At 40.1% G+C, this 18,744-nt stretch overlaps 1 protein-coding gene across 1 annotated transcript in view; it reads left to right on the plus strand.

The window, feature by feature from the left end:
• LOC108283381 (VPS10 domain-containing receptor SorCS1) overlaps positions 1–18,744 on the plus strand; it is a gene marked incomplete at its 3' end in the record, with an annotated part of 485,878 nt that overhangs the window by 435,421 nt on the left and 31,713 nt on the right. Inside the window, exons 7-8 of the mRNA XM_017499712.2 lie at positions 15,731–15,849; positions 18,438–18,527. Coding sequence (XP_017355201.2) covers positions 15,731–15,849; positions 18,438–18,527 — 209 coding nt within the window. The remainder of the gene's footprint in view (positions 1–15,730; positions 15,850–18,437; positions 18,528–18,744) is intronic.

Below are 18,744 nucleotides of genomic sequence, written 5' to 3' on the forward strand. Positions count from 1 at the left end.
AAAAAAAAACAAAAAAAAAACACCCTACCAGTTGATAGAGAGGGTCTAAGCATAACACCTGTCCTGTCACAGCATAAAAAAAAAAAAGAGAGAGACTGTCTCAGCAACCAAGGTTCCAGTTTAAAAAGAAAAAACAGGGAGGAGGAATGTGGAAGGAAATAGCATAGAGAGGTCAGGGTAGCAAGGTGTTAGCAAATGTAGCTGGCAAAACTTGGCAGTATACTAATTAAAATCAGGCTACAGCCTCATCAGCTGCACTGGGAATTTCATATCTCTGTGTTATCTCTTTCTTATTTCCTTTTTTTTTTTTGAGACAGAGTCTCACTCTGTCATCCAGTCTGGAGTGCAGTGGCACCATCTCGACTCACTGCAGCCTCTGCCTCCAGGTTCAAGTGATCCTCCTGACTCAGCCTCCTAAGGAGCTGGGACTCCAGGCATGCTCTACCACACCAGGCTAAGTTTTGTATTTTTGGTAGAGGTGGGATTTTTCCATGTTGGCCGTGATGGTCTCAAACTCCTGAGCTCAAGTGATCCGCTTGCCTCTGCCTCCCAAAGTGCTGGGATTACAGGCGTGAGCCACTCCTCCTGACATTTTTCTTCTCATTTCCTAATTGAGATCTTCTCTTTCTTTCTCCATTCATTATTGCTTTTTTAAATTTTTTTTAAAATGGAGTTGTGCTCTTGTTGCCTAGGCTGGAATGCAATGGCTTGATCTCAGCTCACTGCAACCTCCGCCTCGCAAGTTCAAACAATTCTCCTTCCTTAGCCTCCCTGATAGCTGGGATTACAGGTGTCCGCCACCATGCCCAGCTGATTTTTTGTATTTTTAGTAGAGACAGCATTTCTTTATGTTGGCCAGACTGCTCTGGAACTCCTGACCTCAGGCAATCCACCCTCCTTGGCCTCCCAAACACTGGCATTACAGGGATGAGCCACTGCACCCAGCCCCATTCATTATTATTTACGTATATGAGCCCATTGTTTTTATTCTAGGTTGTACATCTTGTAGAGTATATGCCAGATATACTCTAGAGTAATATAATGGTTTGGTTTGGTGTTTTGAGATGAAGTCTCACTCTGTTGCCCAGCCTGTAGTGCAGTGATGCGATCTCAGCTCACTGCAATCTCTGCCTCCCGGGTTCAAGCAATTCTCCTGCCTCGGCCTCCCCAGTAGCTAGGATTACAGGTGTCTCCCACCATGTCTGGCTAATTTTTGTATTTTTGGTAGAGATGGTGTTTCACCATGTTGGTCAGACTGATCTCAAACTCCTGACCTCAAGTGACCCACACATCTCAGCCTCCTAAAATGCTGGGATTACAGGTGTTTACCACCGCACCCAGCCATTATGTTTTTTACTTTGAAAAAGAAATTATTTTCTGATTTTAGCGTGTTGACATATTTTGTAGTCAAGGCACTGAGACATTTGACACACTTCCCAGTTGGGCTCTTCCCCATGGAGTTTGTTGTGAATCCTTCCATGGGTTTCTTATTCAAAATTTAGTCTTGGTCTCATTTCAGATGTCCGTAGATTACATGTTATACTTAATTTCTGTTTCCATTGAAGTCCCCATATGTGAGTGGAGGTCAGCTCTGGAAAGATTTAGTTTTTTACATGAGACAAAAAATTATATATTTATTTTTATAAACCTTATAACTTACAAGATTACTTTCAATTATAGGGGTTAGAAATAAACTGGAGTAGTATTAACAATATGAGTGACTTTGACACAGTAGAAATCAAATTTTATATCATAATACAGTCATTATATCAGAAAATATTATTTATGCTGATTCTTTCCTCAAAATTATAGTAGTTATCAGACCTGCCAGTAGATCTTGTTATGTAATATATTAATTTTAAAAGTACCTATAAGGGTATTATATATTTATTGTTTAATCTTTTAATAACTTTAAATATAATTGAATTAGGGTTTTTTTTGTTGTCCTGGTTAATTTATTTTATGCATCAAAAACATTCTGAAAAAAATGGGTCCACAGGCTTTCTCAGATTGCTGACAGGGTCCTTGGCACAGATTCTGAACCTTTGCCCCCCAAATGACAAATGTCTGTGTGGGAATATGTGCTTATTTATATAAACTAGTACTTTATCTTAGATCCTCTAGAAAGCTTTTGTTCTGTGAGAGTCTGTGATTGGCGCTGATGTTTTTTACCGACTGTCCTCTAATATGTGGATATCTTATAGTTTACATCTGTGACAAGGGTGTTATTCCTTCTTGTATTGCTTTTTGCCTTGGGAGGTGCGATGAAAAGAGCATGCTCAATTACAATCAATCATAGGATGCATTATTGGACATTTTTGAACATATTTATTGGAGGTGACATTTATTAGTAGCCTCTGAGTTTAACGATGACAAATTGACAGGTCCTCAATCAGAAAGCAAATATTTTATTGTTTAAGTATTCATTTGTGTGTGTGTGGGTATGTGTGTGCATGGTTGGAGCCCAGCACATTGAAACACTAAAAAGGAAACCTGTATTTTATTGATTTGCCTAACATAGGTGCATTTGCGTATATGTGTGTGTAATCCATATAGTTAAAGAGAAAATGTTGACCAAACTGTTGGGTTGAAAGCTGTGTGAAAAGTTGTATCTTTTTTTTTTTGAGACAAAGTTTCACTCTTGTTGCCCAGGATGGAGGGCAATGGCAAGATCTCGGCTTACCGCAACCTCTACCTCCCGGGTTCAAGTGATTCTCCTGCCTCAGCCTCCTGAGTAGCTGGGGTTACAGACGTGTGCCACCATGCCTGGCTAATTGTATCTTATTTAATCTCTGTTCTATGTCCAAAAGAGAGCTCAGAGCCCAAAACATTTATTTTTATTTTATTTTACCTTTTTAGTAGTGATGAAGTCTCACCATGTTGCCCAGGCTGGTCTTGAACTCCTGGACTCAAGTGATCCTCCTGCCTTGACCTCCCAAATTGCTGGGATTATAGGCATGAGCCACCATCCCCAGATGAAACATTTAATATTTGTTGAATTAATAAATATATTAGCGTGTCACTGTTTAGGTATACCTACTGAAAGAAGGATCTTTAACCACTGGGTCAGTGGAGTCCTGTAGCACTAACAGATGAGTGCAAGAAACTTAATAACTCCCTGAAATTGGGTGCCACGTTTTATGCAGATTTGATTTTGGAGGAAAATAACAACTTGTATCAAAATTTTTCACATGGCAATTACACATGGGTGTATAGTTGTATATTATGGTCATCTGTAAGAGAACCTGCATTACCATCTTTGGCCATTATGGCATCTTCCTTTTACTTCCAAAATAAAAGGCCCAACCTGTAACCTGAATGTTTCTGTACTGGTGGTGATTTGTGCGAGCAGGGACAGGGGACAGGGGAGACAATTACTGGTCTCAGTGTTTATTTACATGAGTGAGTCACCTCATAACAACTTTCCCAAGGACTAATCTCATTCACTGGGGAACAACAAACCTTGGCCCTTTAACCATCTGTGAAAATGACTGCTCCAAAACTCTGTGAAATGAACCCGAAACTAGCATTTTAACAGGCTGAAATAAAATAAAAGAAACTCACAACTTTATATAACTATGCATCCCACTAATTCTGGTCTTGGGGAAGAACTGGAGATCTTGTTTTCTACTTCCTATCGTCCAGCTTTCCAGCCTAGTTTCCATACTGAACAGTAAGTATGTCAAAATCTGGACAAGGTAAGCACTGCTGAAATGCTTTCTGGAGGTAATGGAGACTGCGGTCCTCAAAGTCTTTAGTATCTTGGCTGCAGAGTATTTTGGAGTTTTCACTGTGAAAACAGATTTACTTTCATATCAACAAAAATAGCAGCGATAACAATGAAAAGTTAAGAAGTTATATATACACACACACACATATATATGTATATATAGATATATATACATATATAATTTGTATATATTATACCTGTATTTCTCCAGAAATTGTTTAGGCTTGTGCAGATGAATATGTATATGTATAACACACATATACTCACACAAATAAACTTGTTGAAAAATTGTTGTGCCAAATTTAGTGTTTGTGAATATAAAAGCAAGTTAAAAATATTTCATATTAGCACATACAAATTTAGCAACTTCATGGTTAGTTGATACATAGAACCCCGTTATAAAGTCAACTATAACTTAATAATTACTAAATTTAGTAATTTAATTGAGTAGTTACTAAATTATAGAGACCTTTGTAGATACAGATACCTCTGGCTATTTCAAGCAATGCGAATATATACACATACACACATATTATTTATTTGGCTAGTAAGCATTCAAGCTTGTATAAGCAACAAACATTACGGAAAGAGAATTTCATGAGGGAAAATTCCTGGGTCAGAGAGTTTATACATTTCTAATTTTTGTAGATATTGTCAAATTGCCTCCTGAAATATTTGCAACAGTGAATAGTCTCTCAGTATGAGAATGTCTGTTTGCAAGCCCTCAGCAATCCCGGACATTATTGAAGACTTCAAATATCCATCTGAGAGCAAATTTTAAAAAGGCATATCCTTATTGTTTTAATCTGTATGTATTTAATTAGGAATGAGGTTGAGAATTTTTCTTTTCTACCTTTATCTCTTCTTCAGTGGACTTCAAAAAGTCAAATCTTTTGACTAGAGAAGACGAAACCTTTGGCGTTGATATATACTTTCAAAAATATCACATTGGCACCACCACTTCAGCCAAAGTCCCAACATTAGCACAACAGTTGCCATTCTTAGACCCTGCATTTCATAGTCTTCATTTATCTTCCTTTTTCGGCAAGTTATGAATAGCTTCCAAGGTAGAGCTTGGAAGAGGTTAGAAGTTTCCATTTTTGGTCAGCTTCAGATTCTGATAGATCCTCACCACTTCCCAACATGCCGATAAAATGCATACATTCTTACTTCTCTTCTATCCCCAAAGAAAGCATCAAGGTTTATCTAGTACAGCCCGAATCTAGTACTTTGCTTTTTTTTTTCCTAGCAGTGTTATTCTGACCCTATGTTTCACATTGCAAAAGGCTCTTGATTTCAATGACTAGTGATATCCACGTGGCCTCTCTGATTTAGTAGCCTAAAGGCAACCCTAACAACCAACCAGAAAAGCATGGAATAAGATAACACGGGCCTCCTAGCATAGCATTGAAAAGCCTGATAGTGACAGTACAACAACAGGCTCAGCTGGCAGCTTTCGGATTGGGTTCTTTGTAGCCATTATAGGCCACTTCCTCTGCTTCCCAGTTACCCACCCACCTGCAAGAAGGTCTGTGCCCTTATCTTCCAAGCTGAGGATGACAGAACAGAGGTGCACAAAAAGCTGCTTACTCACAGCCCTTAACTTTAGGACAAAGATCTAGGCATCTATTTGGTCCTTGGGGTCCCTCAGAATGCCATAGCAGCAAGCCATACAACATGCAGATGTGGCAATCCCCAGATGCTGAAAAATTTCTAATGTTTCTGATTCTTGCTTTTTTTAAAAAAAAGTAGCATCATAAAGACCTTGGCATTTATTCATCTATTTTCTTCCTTTTTCCTCTAAATTCTCAAGCAACAGTGACGCTAGGATCATGCATTTTATTCTTATTATTTATCTCCTGTGAGCACACTAGGTACTTTTCAGCTGCCCTACTTATAACAACCCTTGAAGGTAGATACTAGTCTTATTTTCCTCATATTAATGATGGGGAAATGGGGCTTACAAAGATTAAGTGTCTTTTTCCATTGTTTCAGAGTTAGGATTTAAAGCCAGGTCTGTTTCACTCTGGACCTGTTATTCATTCATTCAAAAAATATTGTTGGGCATCTACGCCACATCAGATGCTCTTCTAGGCATGAATGAGGGATGATTAGGAATTGAACTACAGGATCTGCTCTCGTAAAGTTTACCTTCTAGTTAGGGAAAATGTTATAAAAAATGCACGATGCACTTGCATGAAGAGTGGATCTACAAATGTATGAGAAAAACCGAGTAGGGAGAATAGAGAGCGATGAGAGAAAGAGGGCCATCAGGAAGAAGTCTCGGATAAGGCGGCCTTTGGTACTCAAGCCAAGTCTATATGGAAGCATGGGAGAGAGCTGTGTGTCTGTCTGCTGGAAGAGCATTCCAGACAGATGGAAGAGTACATGCAGAGGCTATGGGATATGAGCATGCTTGGCATGGCTGAGGCATAACAGAAGGCCAGGTGGCTGGATTAGAGGGAGGGGCAGGCAGATGTGTCATTTGTCTTGATTCCACTATCTGAGATGAGGACTTTTCCATACTGTTCTTTGTCGAGCACCTCCTATGTTTCAAGTATGATACCTGTTATGGAGGGTGATAAAAAAATTAAGAAATTGTTCATTGAATGTAGCACATGTCTTAGAGGCAGTGTCTCTCTGTTCTGAAATTAATCTTATAGCATGTAGACACATCTAAGTAAATTTGCACACTCTCTTCCCTCATTCCCCCTTCAAAAAATAAAAACACTTGAAGAAGAAACTGGAAACTGTATGCTTTCTCCTTCATGAGCTAAATGGTTTCATTTCTTTCTCTGCCCTTCCCACTTTCTTTCCTGTTTGATTTTGTCTTTTTATCCTTCTCTGTCTCTGTCTCTCTTAACTCTCCCACTGCTCCCTACTGTCCTTTGTAAACTTAACTTGCAAAGTTATGTGATATGCTTCTCAGTTCTCCATGATTGAGTGTGACATTGTGGATAATTTTCTCTTTACCCAACTAAACTAGATGTTAGTGTGGGTTTCTAGGAGGACTTTCTCGCAAAACAGACAGCCCATGTTCCCCAAACGTATCTCCCATTCTCTCATGCCTCTGTGCTCCTGCCCAGCACTCCTTCTTTCTGGAATGATGAGGTATCCTCGTCACCATTCCAGGAAGCCTTGTAGGCTTTCCTTAGCTTTTCCATAATGTCCCCATCCCTAACAAAAGTAATTCCCTCTATAACATAGACTGAATAGTAAACTAGTCTCTGTTCTCAAGAAAACTATATGGGCCATGGGGGAATAACAAGTCCACACCTCTGTGTGATGCAAAGTAAAATAAATTCAGTGTCACAGGAAAAGTTTCCAGCACAGAGTTAAACATCTCTGCAGAGGTATGAGGGTTGGCTGTCTCACCAGCAAGCCCATAGCACTTCCACTTCTCCTGGAATACACTCACCCTGCTTCGTTGTAATTCGATAGTGACCTTTCTGTATTTATATTATTAGGTTGGTGCAAAAGTAATTACGGTTTTTGGCAATTACCGCAGTTACTTTTTGGACCCACCTAGTAATAAGCTTCTATTTTCTCTGCCATGTTCCCAGTTTTTAGTTTCATGCTTGGCAACGTTTTATGATCCCAGAATTTTCCCTGCAGTAGTCATGGCTTCCTGAATGCCCAAAGGCCAACAATAAAATACGAAATTTAGTAAGTTACACTGGTCCCAAATCAAGAAATGTCATAGAAGAAAGCAGTGCTAAGTCACAAACTCATCATGCCAAGCTAGAACATTTGATGTAAGTTTATAATTTTCACAGAAGTGTCTTATCCTCTGTGTAGAATTTCTGGAGCCAAGACTAGAATCTCACTTTTGACATTCTCAGTTTCTAGCTGGTACATGTGACAGAGGGCACTAGAATCCTGATAGGAATTAAGTGTATATGAACAGCAGTACATTGACACGTGTACGTGTGTGTGTGTGTGTGTGATGAGAACATTTAATATAAAAGCTTCAAAACAACAGAGCAATAGAACAAAAGGATAAGTTATGTGTGCTTGTATGGGCTTTAAAATCTGTTTTGCTTTTAAACAGATTGCTTAAATTGTTGATTTAAATGGCTTCCAAATGGAAACAATGGGAATAGGTGAGTTTTAAAGTGCTTATGCTTGCCTGCCTAGTTTCTAGCTTTGCTTAAACTTCTACAATATTAGGGCAAATTAAAGTATTTGGTGCTAAATAAATACTCATTGAATGATAGAATGGAAGGATAGAGTCCCAGAGATATAATATATAAATATATAAAAAGATATATTTGTTTTGCTATGTTGGTCAGGCTGGTCTCGAGCTCCTGACCTCAAGTGATCCACCCACCTTGGCTTCCCAAAATGTAGGGATTACAAGCGTAAACCACTGCACCCGGCCTGAATTTTTAACAAAGTTTAAGAGAGAAAAAACATGTGATCCACTTAGCACAGTTCCTGACCCTGAGGAGAGGTTGCTCTGGTTATTTTGGAGGTTAATGGGGCTGTTGCTGTTATCAGTGAAGACATTCTGGCAAAGGAAAGGTTTGTCTGAGCCCCAGGAAAAACTCCACAGAAAAAGGTCCAGGAAGTATTTGGACTAACAGGAAAGGAAAAGGCAACTCAAATCAGCAGAACTCTCTGAATGAACATAGGGTGTCAGCCAGGAATAAGCAAGCTATTTAGAAATAGCAGAAGCCTTCAAGACAGGGTCTTGCCAGCAACATCACAGAGCTTTGTTCTGTTTTGACAGCAGTGGGAAGGAAACAGGTTTCAGTGGATAATTTATGGTAAAGATCTGTTGGATCTTAAAGTCACAGTCTGATTTTTAACATCCTTTTTGTTTCTAAAACCCTAATAACTCTCATTATGTAAGGAAATCATCTAAAACCGGGCATGGTAAATGACCTTCTCAGAGTTGCCCACCTTGTTGGAGATGGAGCTAGGACGTAGAACATCACTCCAACAGGAAGATGGAATGCCCGCTGATTGGCCCTGCGTGTTGGGTGCAAAGATGACTTCCACATTCTCCTCGTAGACCTACTTATTTTGCAGTGCTGTCTGCCGACCACTACCACACCCTGTGCTGCCTATGCAGAATATTTGTATTTGTATTAATTATTGTACAAGGAGAATATTTTTTCATGGTATTTTTAAAAACTTACTTAAAAAAAAATCTTTAACCCAAACAAAAATTGAATATAAAAAGAAAGAAGTGGCCAGGTGTGGTGGCTCATGCCTGTAATCCCAGCACTTTGGGAGGCTGGGATGGGTGGATTACCTGAGGTCAGGAGTTCGAGACCAACCTGGCCAACATGATGAAACCCCATCTCTACTACAAATACAAAAATTAGCCAGGTGTAGTGGTGCGCTCCTGTAATCCCAGCTACTCAGGAGGCTGAGGCAGGAGAATCGCTTCAACCTGGGAGGCGGAGGTTGCAGTGAGCCGAGATCACACCACTGTACTCCAGCCTGGGCGACCCAATGAGACTTTGCCTAAAATAAAAAGAGGGAGAAAAGGGAAGATAGGAAAGGAGGGAGGAAAGGAAGGGAGGGAGGGAGGGAGGGAGCCGCTGCTGCTTCTGGTAGCAATGTCCTTAGTAATTTATAGGTGGTTAGCTTGACACACAGTAAGCAATATTGGTGATTAAAGAGAGAGAACTTAAATACTAGCTATAGCTACCATTATGTGAGCACAGCCTAACCAGGCACTTGATTCAATACATTTCAGGACTAATGTCATCAAATGTCATCACTTCTTTCTTTTTATATTCAATTTTTGTTTGGGTTAAAGATTTTTTTTAAAGTTTTTAAAAATACCATGAAAAAATATTCTCCTTGTACAATAATTAATACAAATACAAATATTCTGCATAGGCAGCACAGGGTGTGGTAGTGGTCGGCAGACAGCACTGCAAAATAAGTAGGTCTACGAGGAGAATGTGGAAGTCATCTTTGCACCCAACACGCAGGGCCAATCAGCGGGCATTCCATCTTCCTGTTGGAGTGATGTTCTAGGTCCTAGCTCCATCTCCAACACGGTGGGCAACTCTGAGAAGGTCATTTACCGTGCTCATAACTTCTGGCAAGATGGATATTGTTTATTCCCATTTTCTAGATCAGAGTTTGGAGACATGAAGTGATTTACTTTGGTTTACCAAGCTAGCAGGCCTTGGGCCTGCATTTAAACCTCTGATCCTCTGTTCAAAGCGTAGCTTTTTAAAAGAGCTTCCACTCCCTAGATCAGCACAGGTTTTGGGTGGTTGGGGATTGCATTATTCTAAGCAGCAGCTGTTGCAGAGAGTGAAGATGCTTGAAAAGAACAGCACAGTGTCCTAATTACCTATGGCAAGGAAAACATCTGTGTAGGAAAAGTAATGAAATTAATTCTAATGTCTAGCAGTTGCATGCATTAATTGACGTTAATTAATGCCAAATTACAAGATACTTCCTATGGAATCACATCATACACTCACCAGAATTGAATATGGAAAGAGTTCATCATACTTAATGCTATTACAGCAAGCCCCAAGGGGAATAAGAGTGATTGGTCCCTCATTATGAAGTGCAGCCAATTTCTTTCTGTTTCCATTGGGAAGAGAAAGGGAACAAACCAGGAACACTTTACCAGGGGCAGGCTCTTCAGAATGGATCATTTCCCCTTCAGCTTGCAAATTTCACTTTGAGCCACTCTGAGCAAAAAGTGGTTTGAAGACCTCTTCCCGGGCTTTTCTCATGTCACCTACTTTTATACTTGGTAATTCTCAGACCAAAGATAGGCTTATTGCACAGCTCAACAGCAATATGTGGCATGGGAAGTAGCGAAAGAACAAGTAGAGAAATTAGAGAATGTTGATCTCACAAGCCCACCGTGACGACCCCCTCCCCTACTTGCCCAGCTGTGAGAGGCTGGACGAGGGATTTGTTATTACAGATTGTCCAGCTCTTTCACATTAGTGCCTCTCCGCTGTTGTTGACATCTCATATGTATCTTTTATTCATTTTTCCTGTGCAAACATATATTTATAGATATCTATATATACATCTTGCAGAAAAACGCAGGTCCATAATGCACATATTTTGGTAACCTACTTTTTAAAAACTTTTATTTTGGAATAATTTTACATACACAGAAAAGTTACTCAAGATAGTACAGAATACATGTACTTTATACCCAGCTTCCTCTAATGTTAACATTTTACGTAACCGTGGTATATTTTTCAAAGCTAGGAAATTAACGTTGGTGTAAGATTACTAATTGGTAACCTACTTCTATAATACAAAATATATTAAGCATTTCCTCATAAAAGCAGGATCTTAGCAGCAAATTCTAAATGTTCCACAGTTTATTAAGTTCTTTTTCTATTGGCCATTTCATTTTTTCCAAAATTTTTTATTATAAATATCACTTATAAATATCCAAGTGTTTTTATTTTAAAATTAAAAATATACATATATTTGCATTGATCTTAGATTTTTTTTCCTTAGAATTCTCAGAAATAAATCCTAGGTCAAAGAATAGCTTTTTTTTTTTTTGGTTGGGGTTTTGCTCTTGTTGCCAGGCTGGAGTGCAGTGCTGCAATCCCAGCTCACTGAGACCTCTTGAGTTCAAGTGATTCTCCTGCCTCAGCCTCCCAAGTAGCTGGGATTAGTGGCACATGCCACCACGCCCAGCTAATTTTGTGTTTTTATTAGAGATGGGGTTTCACTATGTTGGTCAGGCTGGTCCTGCATTTTTAAGTATCTTGATTCATTTTGGCAAATTACCACACGAAAATATTAAGGTGGTCTTGTTTTGTATCTAGGGGTATCTGTTTGATTCTTAGAAAGAAGCCAAAGTATACTTAACAAAAGTTGACCCTAAACTCACTGGGATTTTTCATGCAATATAGTATGTAGAAATAAACCAAAGTTGGAGTCAGGCTAATCCCGTTGCAACCACATACTGCCATTTCTACAAATCACTATTTCTTTTAGCTTCATTCTCTTTATCTGCAAAATCAGTTGGTATACTCTGTAGTGTTGTGAAGAATAAATGTACTAGATCTATATGAACATGCTTCAGACTGCCTGGCTCATAGATGCTCAACAAATGTTAGATTCTATCTTTATTTTCTCCCTAAATCCCTTAGATTAGTAATTTCTGTATAGATGAGTTAAAAACATGAAAAGGGTGTGTTAATATTTTCCATCTTATGTTTGTACAGGGACCTTTGAAGAGGAGATTTAGGTCTTAAGGAAAAGAAAAGAGCCGTCAGACACTAATACAAATAAAATGAGAAATGTGTATGCCTCAAGTCCTCATTAGGTGTTGATCTTAGAAATTCTGGTTGGAAATTGTATTTGTAATTTGAAGCTCAAGACCTCCTAATCAAATTCCCAGTGTGTTGAACCCTTGTTTTTGTTCATTATCTCACATAACAAGAAGCACAGAGGTTGGGCAGCTTTAGATTCAGTACCGTCAACAGCTCAATTATGTCATTAGGGAATGGGTACTTTCCATCTGGTTGTCATACTCATTTTATAAGCTTGACTGTAAGATTGGCTTCTTTGGGTAACCAGAAGCCTAGAGCCATTCACATTAAGACACAGTGTTTACAGAGGCAGGAGACCTTCTGCTGTATCTTCTGATATCTCTCAGACACCTCTTAAAAGTTCTCCCCTCACTTCTCATGTAACAGTATTCGGTTTAAATTCCCTCTTCTAAAACAACCAATGTTAAGTAGAGAAGGAAGGCTTGAGTGGGTTTAGACTGACAACATCCATCTTCGCATATGGGAACTTCTGAGTCACATGGAGAAAAGATGATCTGACAGATCCAGAATTGCCTTTTCAGCAATAAGGCAGAGAAGAATGGGTGTTCAGCAGCTTGCCAAGAGTACCTGAGTCAGAAATGTAACTGGAATATTTAAATTTGGCTTAACTAGCCAAATTTAAGGACTAGTGTGTTCCCAAAACTTATCATTATAAAAGGTAGCAAGGCAGAAAACAGAAATATTATTCTTAATTATAACAACATTTGTATGAGTTTCAGTTTCAAAACATTTAGCATACATGTTATTTTAATTCTTACAGCTAAAGTACAAGATAGTTGATATTGACATTCTCCTTTAATAGACAAAGGAGGCAGCGAAACTGGCCCAATTGTCCCATAGAACATGATGTTTATGCTTTCTTTTGAATAAATGCAGAAATTGATCCTCCCAGTCTTAAAACTTGAGAAAGTTACATTTGTTTTATCCAAGTTCTTATCCGAGTTCTTTTCTCAGGCAACCAACCATCAAGCCTCCCAGATAGCATCAAGGAACTGGGATGCTAGCTTACCAGATCATTGCATCTAGACAGTGAGACACTAGACCTCTCACCCATCCTGATTGCCTGACAGCTTGCTCACTTCCTGCTGACCAGCTCTTCTTCCTTACACCTCTCTAATTCCTATTTTCCCACACATGGTTATATTTCTTCCCTGCTACATAAACTTCTAATTTTAGTTGGTCAGGGATATGGATTTGAGACTGATCTCCCATTTCCTCAGCTGTGGCACCTGATTAAAGTCTTCTTTCTTAGCAATACCTGTTGTCTCAGTGATTGGCTTTTTGTATGATGAGCAGAAGAACCAAAACAGAACCCCTGGTATTACAATAACAGCAAGACTCAGGAATATGAAAGGATTTCCTATGAACTACACAGCTAATAAATAATCACCCCAGAATTCAAGCCTACTTCTTATTGTCACAAATCTCCATTGTTTCTATGACCCCCAAGATACATTTTGGAAAAGAGAAGTCACTTAAAATCTGTAAAACTTTCTGGTGCAGTGTAAAATTGTGAGGTAAAGATTTTGTGTGCTAGTGGGAGGATTGTTCTGGAAAGGGATGGGTCCTAGAAACTGTCTTTAAGGAAAAAGATCCTGTGTTCTGCTCTAAAATGAAATTACAGGGATGCCTGAAAAAGGAGATGAGGAAGGAAGAACAGGGGACTTTTCTTTAATTTTGGAGGTGGTTTCACTAGGACTAGACAGGTTAAAGCACTTGACAGCTATTCCCATCTTTGGAAATGGCAGCCAGGTGAAGGAAGATGGTGTGCAAGGGTCTCTACCATCATCTGCTGAGAGTTTATCAGCAACCATTGGTCATTGGTCACAGGGACCAAGAGTGCATGCCGCCCCCTAGTGGTACTCTTTGCAGAATACAGGTGCACGCAAGTTCCTTAGGTAAAGGTGGTCCTGGACAATTCTGCCTTCCTGATATTCTTAAGTGAAGTCTTTAGTGAATCTTTGTATCTAGCTTAGCTATCTCGACATACCATTGCCCACATCCATTTCCTGTAAATAATCATATTCTTATATTTTCATTTCTAAATGTGGATTTCTGCATAAGCCTCTGATATCTGAAAATCAAACCCACCTACTCATGAAGCATCAAAAACAAGTAAAATAACTTTTTTTATACTCAAAAGGATATATTTCAATAAGTGGCATGTTCCAACAAATATTTATTTATTGCCTGCTATGTGCCAGGAACAGTATTAGGATCTGGAGTGCACAGCAGTAAGTAATAGCAACAACAGCAAAAAAGGCATTTGTCTTAATGGAGATTACATTGTAATGGGTGCAGCGTTCAGCAAGAAAGAAATAATGAACAAGGCAGTTTTATATTGCGATAAATTCCATAGAGAGAGCTAATAGGATGGTGTGTGATAAAGAATAATCATGGAAGATCCTCGGATGTAACAGTGAGCTAGCTGAAATCTAGAACCTGCTTTGGGAACAGCCTGGGGAGAAGAATTTTAGGCAGAAGGGATACAAATGAGAGTCTTTAAAGTGGTAGAAAATTTGGCCAACTTCTTCAACATACAGTAGGGTGGATTAGAAGAATCAGAGAGAGAGTAGAAAAGATTAGCGTGGTGGGAAGTTTGGGAGGTTGGAGGATTGGTGTGGTGGATAGTGGAGAGTTTGAATTTATTCTAAATACAATGAGGTAAAAAGAGTTTTTTTGTTTTGTTTTGTTTTTTGAGACGGAGTCTTGCTCCGTCGCTCCGGCTGGAGTACAGTGGCATGATCTTGGCTCACTGCAGCCTCCGCCTCCCAGGTTGAAGCGATTTTCCTGCCTCAGCCTCCTGAGTAGCTGGGACTATAGGCGTGTGCCACCATGCCCAGATACTTTGTAGTTTTAGCAGAAATGGGGTTTCACCACATTAGCCAGGATGGTTTCAATCTCCTGACCTCGTGACCTGCCCACATCGGCCTCTCAAAGTTCTGGGATTACACGTGCAAGCCACTGTGCCCAGTCAAAAGGAGCTTTAAGTAAGGGAATAAGATGATCTGATTAGACAGAGGCCAGGATAGTACAGTCGAAACACAGGAATAGCCTCCCTGATAAAATATATTATCAGCGATAGAGTCCAAAGGTGTAAGAGTTGTCATTACTGATATTGTGGTTATCATCAGGTGAGATCCAGGATTTCAGTTGACTCCACTGTAAAATAAAAGCAAAGTCTTGGCTCAAGGAACGCCTCCTAATTCTGTTTTACTTCTAGTGAATTGTAGAAGAGAAACCCTTATCTTATCCTAGACTCTTACTACTTATAACAACATCATTTTATCATTAGATGATGAATGATCAGATGTGTGTGTATTTTCCTATTTGTCAGAGGTCAAAGTGTGAAGGTGAAACCTACTAACGGAAACAATTAACTGTGAAATCAAAAGTATTATTGCCAGTTTTGGAAAATCTTTTAACTTGGGTTTGGGGGAGAAAAGAATAGTTAGCAAGAATGTAGTATTCCGGGATATCAAGACTTGATGGAAGCACCAGAAGGTGATGTAGGTGATACTGAGAGCAAGTAAGTAATAAACATAATGGTAATAATTTAAATAACAATAGCAGTGACAATAACGTATTTAACAAAGATCGAGAGGCTCGTTTAAAGAATTGGAAATGGTGAGGGAAATAGCAAATGTCCATTCTGACTCTAAGCTCTGACTGTCTATCCCCCTCAACCCCATATTTTTTTTTTCAGATTCACATTATCTAACTTGCCGGATGCAGAACTGTACAGAGGCCAACAGAAATAAACCTTTTCCGGGCTACATTGACCCAGACTCTTTGATTGTTCAGGATGATTACGTGTTTGTTCAGGTATGAAAGATCCACTTCTGCTGAACGTCTCAAAAACATTTCTTTTCCTTGTCTCCGTCCCTATCGCAGTTCCTTTTGCCTGCTTTACCCTCCACTAAGAGAGGAAGGGAGGGAGGGAAGGAGGGAGGGAGAGAGTGGAAAGTCACTGTCTTTTCAACAAAAGGATAATTACTGAGTGTGGGAATTTTCTGTACTAGCAGGATAGTAATTAGTTTCTTTGGGCTGTGTCCGGAGGATCTTATCAACATGGGGTCATGAAGTCACCACATAGAATAGTGAGATTGTCTCCAGGATGATGCGCAGTTCCATCTGTCCCCTACACTAGCATTCCAAAGAAGCTCCCGGCTATCAAAGGGACTGAACAACTACGTCAGTCTCTTTCTATCTGGGGAGGGGTCAGCCAATCGGCCCCCTCCCCAATACCCACCTTAAAAGTGGAGAAGCAGGAATGGGAAGGGAAGCTGTGGGGTGGCTGGAGATAGTGGGAGGCAGAGGCCAGGGGGAGAGTAATCAGCTTTTACGGTCATGCACCAACTGTGATTGGGATAAAGACACTTCAGAGCATATGTCTTCAGCCAGGTTTTCACCCCGAGAGAGTGGGGAACAGTGTGAGAAGCTGAAGTTTTCTGAGTTGTTCGCAAAGAAAAGAAGCAAATATGCTGCACTGCTTTTCGGCATTCAAGGAAAATTTAAGCCTGTTAGGGCAATGTGTTAGAAAATTCAGTTACTGCCTTCCATGTTAAAAATGACAAAGGGACAATTGCTAAATAGCTTATACATATATATAAATATATAAAATTTCACTACAATTGAGACCCATTCTAGACAGTATTATATTCATTTGGACAATAAATTATGATTTAGAATACTTAATTACATGCTTTGAGGAAGCAATTTGTTTCGATGCCCACCAGCCTGTGTACTTTTAAAATGTTTTACAAATGATCTCACACACACACAGAAACACACACACACACACACACACACTCCCCATTTCTTTATTCTTCAGGGAAATGAGTAATTAATAGTCTGAAATTTTCAGCATCAAGTTGTCAAGTGACATTTGAATAGTTACACATGGGTTCTGTCTATAATCCATTTCTGTATCAGTGCTGCTCCCGGGAACCTTTTCTGGTTTCTAATAACAGTTCGTGATCCACATCTATGACTTACAAATCAATTCTGCATTTAGAATTTCATATGGTCTTTACCCATGCCACCATGAACATCCTGTAACCCCTCATTAGACCTAAGAGGTGATCTGGCCACATGATGGCAAAGACGATAACTTTCCAAGTCACATTCCTAATGTGATAAACATTCACATTTGTTGACATTCTGAGTATGCAAACTCCAGCTGCCATTCAAACTCCAAGCATTTATGGGGGTTAAGAGTGGCTGCAAAGGAGAGAGAGAGATGGTGGTGGTGCCCTTGACACTGTGCCCTGCATGTTGTTCTTATGCTGAGGTGGAGACCACACCCCTTCCTGCCCTGTCTCACACCCACCAGGATTCATTGGGCTGCATGCTTTGGACAAGATTGGAGGACAGCTGGCTGTGGCGGCACCTGCTGGGAGTCTCAGTTACTGAGGAGGATCACTTGAGCCCGGGAGTTGAACGGTGTAGTGAGCCATGATTATGCCACTGCACTCTATCCCTGGACAATAGACTGAGACGTGTCTCTAAAAGGATTTTTAATAGGCCTGCTATGGTGGCTCACACCTATAGTCCCAGCACTTTGGGAGGCCAAGGCAGGTGGATCATCAGAGGTCAGGAGTTCAAAACCAACCTGGGCAACATGGTGAAACCCCCCTGTCTCTACTAAAAAAAAAAAAAAAAAATAGCAGGGCATGGTGGCAGGGGCCTGTAATCTCCTCATATACTTCGGAGGCTGAATCAGTAAAATAGTTTGAACCTGGGAGGCGGAGGCTGCAGTGAGCCGAAATGGCACCATTGCAGTCCAGCCTGGGTAACAAGAGGGAAACTTCGTCTAAAAATAATAATAATAATAATAATAATAAAATAGAAGAGACCTAGAGTGAATTTGGACAATAGTCCTAGCCTGGTTTTCTGTCTGATGTGCCAGCATTCCTGTCTGGGCCATATGCCCATAATCATCAATGTAACACCATCACACTGGAATTCAGTGCCCAGAGATGTGAAGCTCCAGCTCTGCCACTGTTTGACCTGGGCCATTTCCTTCTGATACGGCACAGGCACCTGCTCATAGGGTCATGGACTTGGATCCAGAGACCTGGGCCGGTGATGGCAATGAGCCAGTGATGGCAATGAGCCAGTGTACCCCAAGGTTACTATCATTTGAAAAAAATAACTCAAAATGTGTTCTGGCATCTGAGCCACAGTGCAAATTTAAGAATTGAGTTTTTGTCCAGTCGTTCAGTTTGGGCCTCTGAGTAGCTCACGTACTCTATAAGTTGTGTGAACTGAATGCCAGTCTTTATGCTTGTCCGCAATAGACATTAATGCCGTTGGTTGTGTTGGAAGCTACTTTTTTCCATTCAGGTGGCTGCTCTGTGACATGTACCTGTTATAGTAGCTCCTCTCACAGTCTCGTTTTTATGATCCAGCTGACATCAGGAGGGCGGCCACATTACTACGTGTCCTACCAAAGGAACGCCTTTGCCCAGATGAAGCTTCCGAAATATGCTTTGCCCAAGGTATGGCCTGAATCCCTTTCTTCATTTCATTCTTGCCTCTTATTCACAGAAGCCATTCTTCATCCCCTTTCCCAAGGACTCTTTTAGCCTCTCATTGTCATTTCTTCTTTATATCTCTCATTTCTGTTTCACAAGTTCACTCTGCCCTGCTGTCTTTGGTCAGTCTTATTACCCTCCTCTTGTTCCCTCTCCCTTTCCCACCTCATTCCCTTCCCCC

Source organism: Cebus imitator, unplaced genomic scaffold (genome assembly GCF_001604975.1).
Source record: "Cebus imitator isolate Cc_AM_T3 unplaced genomic scaffold, Cebus_imitator-1.0 Scaffold259, whole genome shotgun sequence".
In the NCBI taxonomy this organism is placed as follows: Eukaryota; Metazoa; Chordata; class Mammalia; order Primates; family Cebidae; genus Cebus; species Cebus imitator.